Genomic DNA, 12,940 nt, shown 5'->3' with positions numbered 1-12,940 from the left:
TGTTGCAGTGCATCTTGTACATCGTACACACTATTGTCACTGTTGGCAGTGAAGGGAGTGAATGTTTGAAGTTGGTGGATGGGGTGCAAATCTTGAAAACTGCTTTATCCTGTATGGTGTCAGAGCTACTCGAGTGTTATTGGAGCTACACTCATCCAGACAAGTGGAGAGTGTTCCATCACACCCCTCACTTGTGCCTTGTGGACAGGGTTTTGGGGGTCAGAAGCAGAATTCCTCACCAGAATTCCCAGCCTCTGACCTTCTCTTGTAGCCACAGCATTTATATGGCTAGTCCAGTCCAGTTTCTGGTCAATGGTGAACCCCAAGTGTGTAGATGGTGGGGATTCAGTAATGGTAATGCCATCGAATGTCATGGGGAAATGATTGGATTCTCAATTTGTGTGGCACGAATGTTGCTTCCCTAATAGCACATTTAGTAGACTAAGCTGTGTGGGTGGGGTGTGTGTGTGTGTGTGTCCATTCTAACGCTACAATTTCAGCTGGAATACTTCTGTAACTCAGTCAAAATATGTGCTTAGAATGAAAAAGTTTTTTTTTTCCATACACTTCGCTCCAGTGCTTGAATTGCAAAGGCCTTGTTTTTGTCATCATCATGATGGGAAAACTGTCTACGATTGGCAGCATTAATCCACTGAAACTGATAGCAACCTCTGAGGTCCACACACGAGCGGAATAACTTGGAAATCTAGAGATTGCTTTCAGTGATTGTAAAATAAAAGCAAATGCTGCAAATCTGAAATACAAACAAGAATGTGCCGGGATTAATGGCAGCATCTGTGGAGAGCGTAACATCAAGTCGAAGAGGAAGAGAGGTAGAAAGTTTGAAGATGTGCAGGTTAGATGGAGTGGCCGTGCTAAATTACTCCATTGTGTCCAAATGGTTTGGGAGGGTTATGGAGACACGGTGAGGGTATGGGCCTCGGTAGGGTGCTCTTTCAGAGGGTCAGTGCAGATTCAATTAGTTGAACAGCCTCCTACATTTTATGATTCAATGATATCTAATGGGTTTCATGGTGTTGTGAGAACCTTCTGAGTAGTCCCATTTTTTTGTGATGTGGAGATGCCGGCGTTGGACTGGGGTGAGCACAGTAAGAAGTCTTACAACACCAGGTTAAAGTCCAACAGGTTTGTTTCAAACACGAGCTTTCGGAGCACGGCTCCTTCTTCAGGTGAATGGAAAGGCTTGTTCCAGAAATGTTTATATAGACACAGTCAGAGATGCCCCGGAATGCGAGCACCTGCAGGCAATCAAATCATCAAAGATGCAGAGAGAGAGGTAACTCCAGGTTAAAGAGGTGTGAATTGTCCCAAGCCAGTTCAGTCGGTAGGCCTCTGCAAGTCCAGGCTTGTTGGTGGGGGCCGAATGTAATGCGACATGAATCCCAGATCCCGGTTGAGTCCGCATTCATGCGTGCGGAACTTAGCTATAAGTTTTTGCTCAGCAATTTTGCGTTGTCGCGTCTCCTGAAGGCCTCCTTGTAGAATGCTGACCCGGAGATCAGAGGCTGAATGTCCTTGACTGCTGAAGTGTTCCCCAACTGGAAGGGAACAGTCCTGCCTGTTGATAGTCGCACGATGCCCGTTTATTCGTTGTCGCAGTGTCTGCATGGTCTCGCCAATGTACCACGCTTCGGGACATCCTTTCCTGCAGCGTATGAGGTAGACTACATTGGTCGAGTCGCACGAGTATGCGCCGTGTACCTGGTGGGTGGTGTTTCCACCATTACACGTGGAAACACCACCCACCAGGTACGCGGCGCATACTCGTGCGACTCGACCAATGTAGTCTACCTCATACGCTGCAGGAAAGGATGTCCCGAAGCGTGGTACATTGGCGAGACCATGCAGACACTGCGACAACGAATAAACGGGCATCGTGCGACTATCAACAGGCAGGACTGTTCCCTTCCAGTTGGGGAACACTTCAGCAGTCAAGGACATTCAGCCTCTGATCTCCGGGTCAGCATTCTACAAGGAGGCCTTCAGGAGACGCGACAACGCAAAATTGCTGAGCAAAAACTTATAGCTAAGTTCCGCACGCATGAATGCGGACTCAACCGGGATCTGGGATTCATGTCGCATTACATTCGGCCCCCACCAACAAGCCTGGACTTGCAGAGGCCTACCGACTGAACTGGCTTGGGACAATTCACACCTCTTTAACCTGTTCACCTGAAGAAGGAGCCGTGCTCCGAAAGCTCGTGTTTGAAACAAACCTGTTGGACTTTAACCTGGTGTTGTAAGACTTCTTACTGTGCTCACCCCAGTCCAACGCCGGCATCTCCACATCATGGCTCTTTAACCTGGAGTTACCTCTCTCTCTGCATCTTTGATGATTTGATTGCCTGCAGGTGCTCGCATTCCGGGGCATCTCTGACTGTGTCTATATAAACATTTCTGGAACAAGCCTTTCCATTCACCTGAAGAAGGAGCCGTGCTCCGAAAGCTCGTGTTTGAAACAAACCTGTTGGACTTTAACCTGGTGTTGTAAGACTTCTTACTGTTCCCATTTTTTTGTGTGATTCTACATTTTCTAGGGAGTGTGCTTTTCATCATAGAATCATAGCATCATCATAGAATGATTTGAGGCGATACAACAATCACTGGAAATCAATTGAATTGACTAGAATTTCCACTCCTCTAAGATATCATAGAATTTGCAGTGCAGAAGGAGGCCATTCGGCCCATCGAGTCTGCACCGGCTCTTGGAAAGAGCACCCTACCCGAGGTCAACACCTCCACCTTATCCCCATAACCCAGTAACCCCACCCAACACTAAGGGCAATTTTGGACACTAAGGGCAATTTATCATGGCCAATCTACCTAACCTGCACATCTTTGGACTGTGGGAGGAAACCGGAGCACCCGGAGGAAACCCACGCACACACGGGGAGGATATGCAGACTCCACACACAGTGATCCAAACCGGAATCGAACCTGGGACCCTGGAGCTATGAAGCAATTGTGCTATCTACAAGGCTACCGTGCTGCCCCCACAAGGCTACCGTGCTGCCCCACAAGGCTACCGTGCTGCCCCTTGAGTCTTGCTGTAACAACCCTTGAAAAAGTTGCACCCTTGTTGAATGAGGCATACTAACAATAATAACTGCTCAACTCCCATATTAGCCCTAAAAAACGAATTTTACATTTGTGGAATGTCAAATTCCTCCAGTAAAAATATTTTTTAAAAAATTTAGAGCACCCAATTCATTTTTTCCAATTAAGGGGCAATTCAGCATAGCAAATCCACCTACCCTGCACATCTTTGGGTTGTGGGGGTGAGACCCACGCAGACACGGGGAGAATGTGCAAACTCCACACAGGCAATCACCCAGAGCTGGGATCGAACATGGGACCTCGGTGCCGTGAGGCAGCAATGCTAACCACTCCGCCACCGTGCTGCCTAGAGTAAAAATAAATTAAGAAGAAATTGAAGTTTAGTTACCTTTTATTTTGGCTTCAATTTTAACCCAGTCATAATTTATTTTGCTATCCAAAAATTAAAAGTGAAGGATATTTTGTACTTTGGTTTGCTGTTTGTGAATTCTCCACAGTGATTGGCTGCTGACCTGCTTTCTGACACCACTGTGGCTGTATTTCAGGGCATTCCCTTCATTTGGTGCTAAGTTCAAACTGCTGATGGGAAAGGGGTAAACCATGACACACATCACCAGATCTTTGTGGGCTGCTCTCTGTGAGGTCAGCGTCAAGGGTTGTTGCGTCACTGCTGGCTGCATAATGCAGGTTGACATGTTCTCCTTTGTTAGTTGTCAGCCTTTTAAAATGCACAAAATTAGGAATTAAACATGTTCCATTAATATCACGTGTTAAACAAACAAATTGCAAGACTTTCTGAATTGTTCCATTGTTCCTTAAAACCAGCATTAAAAAAAGTCACTTCCGAATTTTAAAGGATGTATTAATTCTGTACACCATCTAGAGGAATTTATTTGTATTGCAGTCGGGTGCTTTTTCAATGCGAGTGGAACATGGATTGCTCAATCCGTCCATTAACCATTGACATTTAAAGAGCAATGGGCCCCACCCATGTCCTGACCATTATGGCTCCATGCAACAGAACCAAGAACAGATTACAGTAAATGTAAGCATTTAACTTGACCGTTGATGCCTCAAAATCTCTCGAAAAACAGGGGTTGACGTTGGGTATGAGGTTAATTGCCAACTTGGGTGTGGGTGGTTGCCATTTTGAAATGTCATCAGCATCTGACACCGAATGGATGTGCCTTAAACTCCATACCTTCGTAGCACAACCTGTATTGTCTGCTTGATCCCTTCTGGTTTTAAGGTATTGGTAAATACAAGATGCATTTGTGGGGTGAAAAATTGTGGCTCACTATGAATGTGAGTCTAGCATATCGTGGCTGAACAGGAGAATTAATAACCTATATCATTGTCACAAGTAGGCTTACATTTACACTGCATTGAAGTTACTGTGAAAAGCCACTAATCGCCACACTCCGGCACCTGTTCGGGTTCACAGAGGGAGAATTCAGAATGCCCAATTAACTTAACAAACACGTCTTTTGGGGCATGTGGGAGGAAACCAGAGCACCCGGAGGAAACCCACGCAGACACTGGGAGAACGTGCAGACTCCGGCCAGACAGTGACCCAAGCGGGGATCAAACCTGGGACCCTGGTGCTGTGAAGCAACGGTACTAACCACTGTGCTACCGTGCCGCCTGGCTTGTGTACCGAGTATATGCAAAAAATTATTTTGGGGCCAGAAAAATGGGGTTGTCCTATGAGCTGGGCCAACTTAAATACCATGGTCTACAGTATCTGGTTAGGTCATTCATTTGCTGTTTGTAGTATTATGCTTACTGTAAATTGGCTGCTGTATTGACCTACATATCAACGACTGCTCACAAATAATTGGCAGGAGATTGCATTGGGACATCCCGCGATGCTACATGCAATACTAATAAACAAAGTTCTTTACGTTGTTGCCTATGATTTTTTTTTTCATTTTGAATGATAATTGTCCCTGTGTACAACTTAAACCTTGTCTACACCATCTGCCCCTGGTCAGAAATGTTGATTATCCATTCATTTGTGTACGGCTTTGCAGGGAAAAGTTTCTGTTAAACTTCATTTAACTTCTGTCCCATTTCGTATCCAAATGAAGTCTGTTGTTTCCCAGAATGGCCTGTTGAATCTCCATTCACTTTCCAAGGAATGTTGCTGTTGGTCACCTCAAACCTAGATCCTGAGACTTCTGCACAAGATAAGAAAAGTACGATTAGAGGATTAATATTCAGATGCATATTCTTTTAGACATAGTAATTAACATGTTGATTGACATTAACTTCCTCTTGCTCAAATAACCTTTCATGAAGTTATAGTAGCCCTTTGTTTGGGAAATGGGGATAAAAAGAAGTCTACTGAAAGTAGGTCAAAAGTTAACAAGTGTGGTGGAGATTGCAAAGTAGAGTAATGTTTTGTTCTTTCAATAATAATTTATGTTTTATGCCAAGAACTTCTCTTAAACTAGTAACTCTTTTTATGTCTATGAGTTGAGATTATGGCTATCTTTTAGCTGGGAATCAGGTTTATGGGCACAGTGAGGTACTTGGTTCTGTTTTATTTGTGGTCACAGGGTATAATTGTTTTCTTTTTGGCACGCATGGGGAAATTCAGTGGTTAATTGCTGCTCCAAGCTTGAGAGAATGCATGATGCACCATTGTGCGCATTCTATTTTCGGCACCAACCACCTTTATGACCGTTGAATTCTACATTGCATTTTGTGGACTTTATGTATCAAAAGGAATTTGGTTGTTACGGCCCAAAGTTGTTTCCTTTGGTTGCAGTAAAGAGACTCATCTGTCTGTGCTGTATTCAACGTTGACATGGTACAATTTTACATAATCAGCCTTTATAAAGTACATAGTGGTATTGTATGACTCAAATCTCAGTTTTCTGGGGATAAACAGCAATGTTTTTTTTTTCCATTTAGAGTACCCAATTCATTTTTTCCAATTAAGGGGCAATTTAGCATGGCCAATCCACCTAACTTGCACATTTTTGGGTTGTGGGGGTGAAACCCACGCAAACACGGGGAGAATGTGCAAACTCCACACAGACAGTGACCCAGAGCCGGGATCGAACCTGGGACCTTGGTGCCGTGAGGCCACAGTGCTAACCCACTGCGCCACCATGCTGTCCGATAAACAGCAATGTTAATGTCTGAGCTTAGATTTACGTTCAAAAAGTAGTCTTTTTGTCACAGGCTAGAGTTTTGAATCTATTCAGAATGGTGGCAAAAATGCCCTCGGGCATTCTGTACATTACCATTGTAATATCTTGGTCAATCTAGAATTTAGGAATACTTAAGAACCATTGTTCATGAGTGCAGCTAATTTGCTGAACTAAACCTTTCAAAATTGTCTTGCTGTTTGCTTCCGAAAGCGCTCTGACTAAATGAAGTCTAAATTGAATTAGTTGTGCGACCTATATGTAAACAATATTGTCTTCCTTTTAATTTAATAGGGCCAGCTGTATCTATTGGTGACAGACCAGGGCTTTCTTACAGAAGAGAAGGTGGTCTGGGAGAGTTTACACAATGTGGATGGAGATGGAAATTTCTGTGACTCTGAATTTCACCTGAGACCTCCATCTGACCCAGAAACAGTGTACAAAGGACAGCAGGATCAAATAGATCAGGTAAACATAAAAGAACAGGCACAATTCAGATATCCATTGCTGGTGGTTACTTATTACATAATGTTTGTAGTTAGCTGCTTTCACCTAACATGAATTTCAACATCTTTAAATTAGACACGGTGCACGGATGGCACAGTAGCACAGTGGTTAGCGCTGCTGCCTCACAGTTCCAGCAACCCAGGTTTGATTCCTAGCTTGGGTCACTGTCCGGAGTCTGCACGTTCTCCCCATGCCTGCATGGGTTTCCTCTGGTTTCCTCCCACAAGTCCCGAAAGACGTGCTGTTAGGTGAATTGGAAATTCTGAAATCTCCCTCAGTTGGGTACCGGAATGTGACGACTAGGGGATTTTCACAGTAACTTTATTGCAGTGTTAATGTAAGCCTACTTGTGACACTAATAAAGATTATAATTGCAAACCTGAAATATCTAGACTTAAAGTCAACCCTTTTTGCAGGTAAATGTCCATAGATGCTGTTGCACAGGAACTGTTATATTCAGTGCAATGCTCAGCATTTGTTCTTAATAGCATTTAAACCAGATCTATTTGCATGAAAGGGTTAATTTACACAACACCATCTTGCATTTCCATATTCATTCACATGCAGCATTTTGACTCCCCGCACTTAACTTTGAAAGGAAAAGGCAATGAAACCCAAGTGGAAGGGAAAATGGGAAAACTGTTCAGGCTGAGAGCATGTTTGAAAGCAATTGCACGCTAGGGGTAATGGAGAGGTACAGGAGTATCAAGGTTGATTGGCGGCAGGAATTAAGGAGAAAGTAGTTAGAGAAGTGAAGGGGAAACTACTTAAAGAACTGAAGGGTATAATGAGGATGAGAGACTGGAGGAGATGACTAAATTTAGTATTACCTACTTTTACTCAAACTTGTTATTTGCATCATTCTCTTTATGGAGCAGAGGAGTTTTCCTCCAATCGCTGAAATCACTTGGTCTTCTTAGTTTGCTATTTGTGCGATCTACTAATTAGTTTTTTTTAAATATAAATTTAGAGTACCCAATTCATTTTTTCCAATTAAGGGGAAATTTAGTGTGGCCAATCCACCTAACCTGCAAATCTTTGGGTTGTGGGGGCGAAACCCATGCAAACACGGGGAGAATGTGCAAACTCCACACAGACAGTGACCCAGAGCCGGGATTGAACTTGGGATCTCAGCGCCGTGAGGCAGCTGTGCTAACCACTGTGTCCATATCTACTAATGAGTTGAGTGGACATTTAACCTTTCAGCGTGTGGTGTACTCTTTGGCAAGGAGTGGGGAGGTGCAATCTGTGTGCCAACCAAGTTTGTGACAGTTCCATGATGCATGTGAAGGATTCCAGCTGCTGTTCGGCAATCTCCTAACATGGCCAGAATGAAATTAAATAGCTGCTTACATAACAAAACTGAAATTGGCGCCATTCCAAGGTGTGACAGTTGGAGTATGTCAAACCCAACGGAAGACTACGGGACAAAAGGGTGCGAGCGTTAGTCCACCTGAGAGCTTGGGTTCGGTGTGGAGTTTTGTGGGAGGAAAGGTGGCGAGGACAAGCTCGCCGGGTGGGGCGGCGCCCATTACAGTGGACACGCTGGCTGAGGTGATGGTGTTGAAGTTTTAGCGGCAGTTTGACAAGCATTTTGAGCGGCATGGAAAGGAGATGATGGGAACATTCAAACAGTTGGTGGACGATACGTTGGCCCCAATAAAGGAGGCTCTTGGAAAGACGTTGACGTACCTGCATTGAAGAGAGGCATTGAAGGGGGCGGAGGAGGCATTGCCGTGGCATAGCGACCTGCTCGTCTCAATGGGAGAGGAGCTGCGAAAGGCGGAGAAGAGTAATAACGGGCTGAGAACCAAAGCGGAGGATCTGGAGAACAGGTCACGGCAGAATCTATGGGTCTGTCTGAGGGGCTGGAGGGCCGGAGGCCGACCGACTACTTTTTGAATATGTTCGTCACGTTGCTGGGGGAGGAGGAGAACAACACCTCCCTCTTTGATTTGGTAGGGCACATCAGCTGCTCCGTCAAAGCCATAGCCGAATGAGACATCAAGAACTGTGATAGTCTGTTTCCACAGCTATCTGATGAAGGAGACGGTACTGAGATGGGCCAAGCAGAATCGAGAGGTGAGGTGGGAAGGCAGTGGTATTTATACATAGCACGGTGTTCCGGTCGAGCTGGCAAGGCGGTGGGCAGCCTTTAAAGGGCGAAGGCAGCACTTTACCAGAGTAATGTGCGATTCCGGGTGGTCTACCCAGCAAAATTGAGAGTTACGCATAACTCCAAAGATTATTACTATGAGACGGCAGAGGCATTCGTGAGGCCCGAAAGATTGCAACTGTACTGAGTTTGGACTTTTTTTTGTATATTGTGTTTGGGAGGGGATGGTTTGGGGACATTGGGGTATGTTGTGTTTGGGAGGGGATGGTTTGGGGACGTTGGGGTATGTTGTGTTTGGGAGGGGATGGTTTGGGGACATTGGGGTATGTTGTGTTTGAGAGGGGATGGTTTGGGGACGTTGGGGTAAGTTGTGTTTGGGAGGGGATGGTTTGGGGACGTTGGGGTATGTTGTGTTTGAGAGGGGATGGTTTCGGGGACGTTGGGGTATGTTGTGTTTGGGTGGGGATATTGGGGTATGTTGTGTTTGGGAGGGGATGGTTTGGGGATGTTGGGGTAATGTGTTGGGGTTCTTTTCCCCTTTTGTTTGGTGTTTACCATATTGGATTGGAAGGGTTGGGTGATCTTTCTGTTGGTTTTGTGCTAGACATGTGGGGCGAGGGGACTCTGGCAGGTGCAACCTTGCCAGCAAACTTGAGTTGGCTAGTGAACAGAAGCGATATGGAGGCAATTTTGGCAGCACTTTAAGTTGAGGGTGGGGTCAAAGATGATTTATGAGAAGATTTTGCTGATTTATGAGAGGGTGCCAACATGCTGATTTATGAAAGGAGTTTGGAGGGGATTAAGACCAAGTAGACAGAGGAGCTGGGGTAGTTCTGGAGGAAGGGTTGTGGTTTGAAATGTTTTGGGGATTTAAATCCTCAACATCTTGTGCGAAGTTGGGGTAAATGCAGTTAACGGTGAGGATAATGAAGGCAGTGCTCCAAATGGGGTGACAGTCAGGAGGCTTGGCCCTTCTGAACTTGTTGCACTATTACTGGGTGGCTCTGTGGGTGCGGATGGAGGCAAATTCCTGTGACGGTCAGGCTGCTGGCGACGGCGCCATTAATGTTTGTCCCGGTGAAGTACTCGGGTTGTCCTGGAGTGGTAGCCACACTGAAGATTTGGGGCAATTCCGACAGCACTTCAAGTTGAGGGCAGGATCGCACTGCGGCATCACGGCGCCGAGGTCCCAGGTTCGATCCCGGCTCTGGGTCACTGTCTGGAGTTTGCACATTCTCCCCATGTTTGCGTGGGTCTCGACCCCACAATCCAAAAATGTCCAAGCTCGGTGGATTAGCCACGCTAAATTGCCCCTTAATTGGAAAAAATGAATTGGGTACTCTAAATTTAAAAAATAAAAATAAAAAAAAGTTGAGGGCAGGGTCAAGAGTGATGCCGTTTAGAGGGAATCGTGGGTACGAGCCAGGGAGGATGGATGCAAGATTCCGGGATGGGAGAAGAAAGGGATAAAGGAGATGAAGAATCTGTTTCTGGTGGGGAGATTCGTAAATTTGGTGGAGCTGGATGAGAAGTATGGGCTCCAACAAGAGGAGGGGAGCGGGGATTAAGGCCAAGTGGGAGGATGCCTTGGGGATGGGGCTGGAAGAAGGGTTATGGTACAAGCGCTGTGAAGGGTCAATGCTGAACATAATACTCCAGGTGTGGCGTCACCAACACCTTATACAGTTGCAGCATAACCTCCCTAGTCTTAAACTCCATCCCTCGAGCAATGAAGGACAAAACTCCATTCACCTTAATCACCTGTTGCACCTGTAAACCAACTTTTTGCGACTCATGCACAAGGACACCCAGGTCCCTCTGCACAGCAGCATGTTTTAATATTTTATAATTTAAATAATAATCCCTTTTGCTGTTGTTCCTACCAAAATGGATAACTTCACATTTGTCAACATTGTGTTCCACCTGCCAGACCCTAGCCCATTCACTTAACCTATCCAAAACCCTCTGCAGACTTCCAGTATCCTCTGCACTTTTTGCTTTCCCTCTCATCTTCGTGTCTTCTCCAAACTTGGACACGTGACACTTGGTCCCCAACTCCAAATCATCTATGCAAATTGAAAACAATTGTGGGCCCAACACGGATCCCTGAGGAACACCACTAGCTACTGATTGCCAACCAGAGAAACACCCATTAATCCCCACTCTTTGCTTTCTATTAATTAACCAATCCTCTATCCATGCTACTATTTTACCCTTAATGCCATGCATCTTTATCTTATGCAGCAACCTTTTGTGTGGCACCTTGTCAAGGCTTTCTGGAAATCCAGATATACCACATCCATTGGCTCCCCATTATCCAGTGCACTGGTAATGTCCTCAAAAAATTCCATTAAATTAGTTCGGCATGTTGCTCGTTCTGGGTGAGTGTGCTTAACACTCAATTTGGCTCTGTTTCATTACTTAGCTTTGGAGTCGCCAGGTATCGTTAAGATACCGCCACAAGTTTCAAGGTCAAGTTCAAAGCAATAAAACCATACACCAATTAGTAAGTTCAAACAAGACACGTTTATTATATTACAGTAATCTACTAATCATGCATATAAACTATAAGACTAGGCTAATCCTACCGCTACTAGGCCAAATACTTATCTGGATAAGGGGACTGCCGGATCAGAGAACAACGGCTTCTAGCTTTGTCCAAGGTCCGCAGGCCTCCAGTGGTTATGGTCTAAAGGGGTCAGGAGTGTCTATTCCCGTAGCGTGCGTTGTGACACTTGTTGGCGGCTGCTTTTCCAGACCTCTCCTCCTCAAGGTTCTTCTGCTGCAACGGTGTTCTGCTGGGAGAGCTAGCTGGTCAAGGAGAGGCTGACAGAGAGCTAGTCGAGGAGAGGCTGGTAGAGAGAACGAGCTGGGTCTCTGCTTTATACTCCTCTCAGGGTCTTGCGCCCACCTGGGCGGACCCTCTAAACTCTTGTAATCGATTGGGTCTCTTCCCAATCGATTGATTCGAATTCCCCAATAGCGGAGCAGTTGCTCGATCACTGGGGCGGTTCTTGGGACTTATTGTTTTGGGCTTCTTTGGTGCCGAAAAGTCTGGCCTTCCATTCACTGTAGCGATTAGTGTTAACTTGTGTCTTTTGTGCCTGGGGATCGCCCGGTATCGTCTCATTAATATTATAACTGTTTCTTTTCACAGCGTTGTCTGGTTTCAGCAACAGCCAAACTGGTTTCTGCAGCAGTCCAAACATACAAGCACTCTGCAAGCTGCTTGCTTTTTACAACCTGTCCAATTTTCCCTGCATTCCTTGCAATCTTCCATTTTGTGTTTGGGCAGTGGTCACCCCAGGTGGCTACAGGCATGACCTGCCCTTTATGAACCCGCGCTGCGTCTGTCCAATGGGATAATTTCCTTCCAGATGCCTCGCTATTTCTTCCTTGATGATAGATTACAGCATCTTCCCTACTACCGAAGTTAAGCTAACTGGCCTATAATTACCCGCTTTCTGCCTACCTCATTTTTTAAACAGTGGTGTCACGTTTGCTCATTTCCAATCCGCCGGGACCACCCCAGAGTCTAGGGTATTTTGGTAAATTATCACAAGTGCATTTGCAATTTCCCTAGCCATCTCTTTTAGCACTCTGGGATGCATTCCATCAGGGCCAGGATACTTATCTATCTTTAGCCCTATTAGCTTGCCCATTATTACCTCCGTAGTGATAACAATCTTCTCAAGGTCCTCACCTGTCATAGCCTCATTTCCATCAGTCACTGGCATGTTATTTGTGTCTTCCACTGTGAAGACTGAGCCAAAAAACTTGTTCAGTTCCTCAACCATTTCCTCATCTCCCATTATTAAAACTCCCTTCTCATCCTCTAAAGGACCAATATTTACCTTAGCCACTCTTTTTTGTTTTATATATTTGTAGAAACTTTTACTATCTGTTTTTATATTCTGTGCAAGTTTACTCTCATAATCTGTCTTACTCTTCTTTATAACTTTTTTAGTAGCTTACTGTTGCCCCCTAAAAATTCCCCAATCCTCTAGTCTCCCGCTAATCTTTGTCACTGTATGCTTTCTCCTTCACTTTGATACTCTCCCTTATTTCCTTAGATATCCAC

At 45.2% G+C, this 12,940-nt stretch overlaps 1 protein-coding gene across 3 annotated transcripts in view; it reads left to right on the top strand.

Moving 5' to 3' along the window:
- The window catches only part of mindy2 (MINDY lysine 48 deubiquitinase 2), a 107,168-nt gene that overhangs the window by 78,059 nt on the left and 16,169 nt on the right, over nucleotides 1-12,940 (top strand). For all 3 annotated transcript variants that reach the window (XM_038814977.1, XM_038814976.1, XM_038814975.1), the window contains exon 7: nucleotides 6,531-6,704. In XM_038814977.1, the coding sequence (XP_038670905.1) occupies nucleotides 6,531-6,704 (174 nt within the window). The remainder of the gene's footprint in view (nucleotides 1-6,530; nucleotides 6,705-12,940) is intronic.

This window comes from Scyliorhinus canicula, chromosome 12 (assembly GCF_902713615.1).
Source record: "Scyliorhinus canicula chromosome 12, sScyCan1.1, whole genome shotgun sequence".
In the NCBI taxonomy this organism is placed as follows: domain Eukaryota; kingdom Metazoa; phylum Chordata; class Chondrichthyes; order Carcharhiniformes; family Scyliorhinidae; genus Scyliorhinus; species Scyliorhinus canicula.
This window is presented reverse-complemented; position numbering and strand designations above follow the sequence as displayed.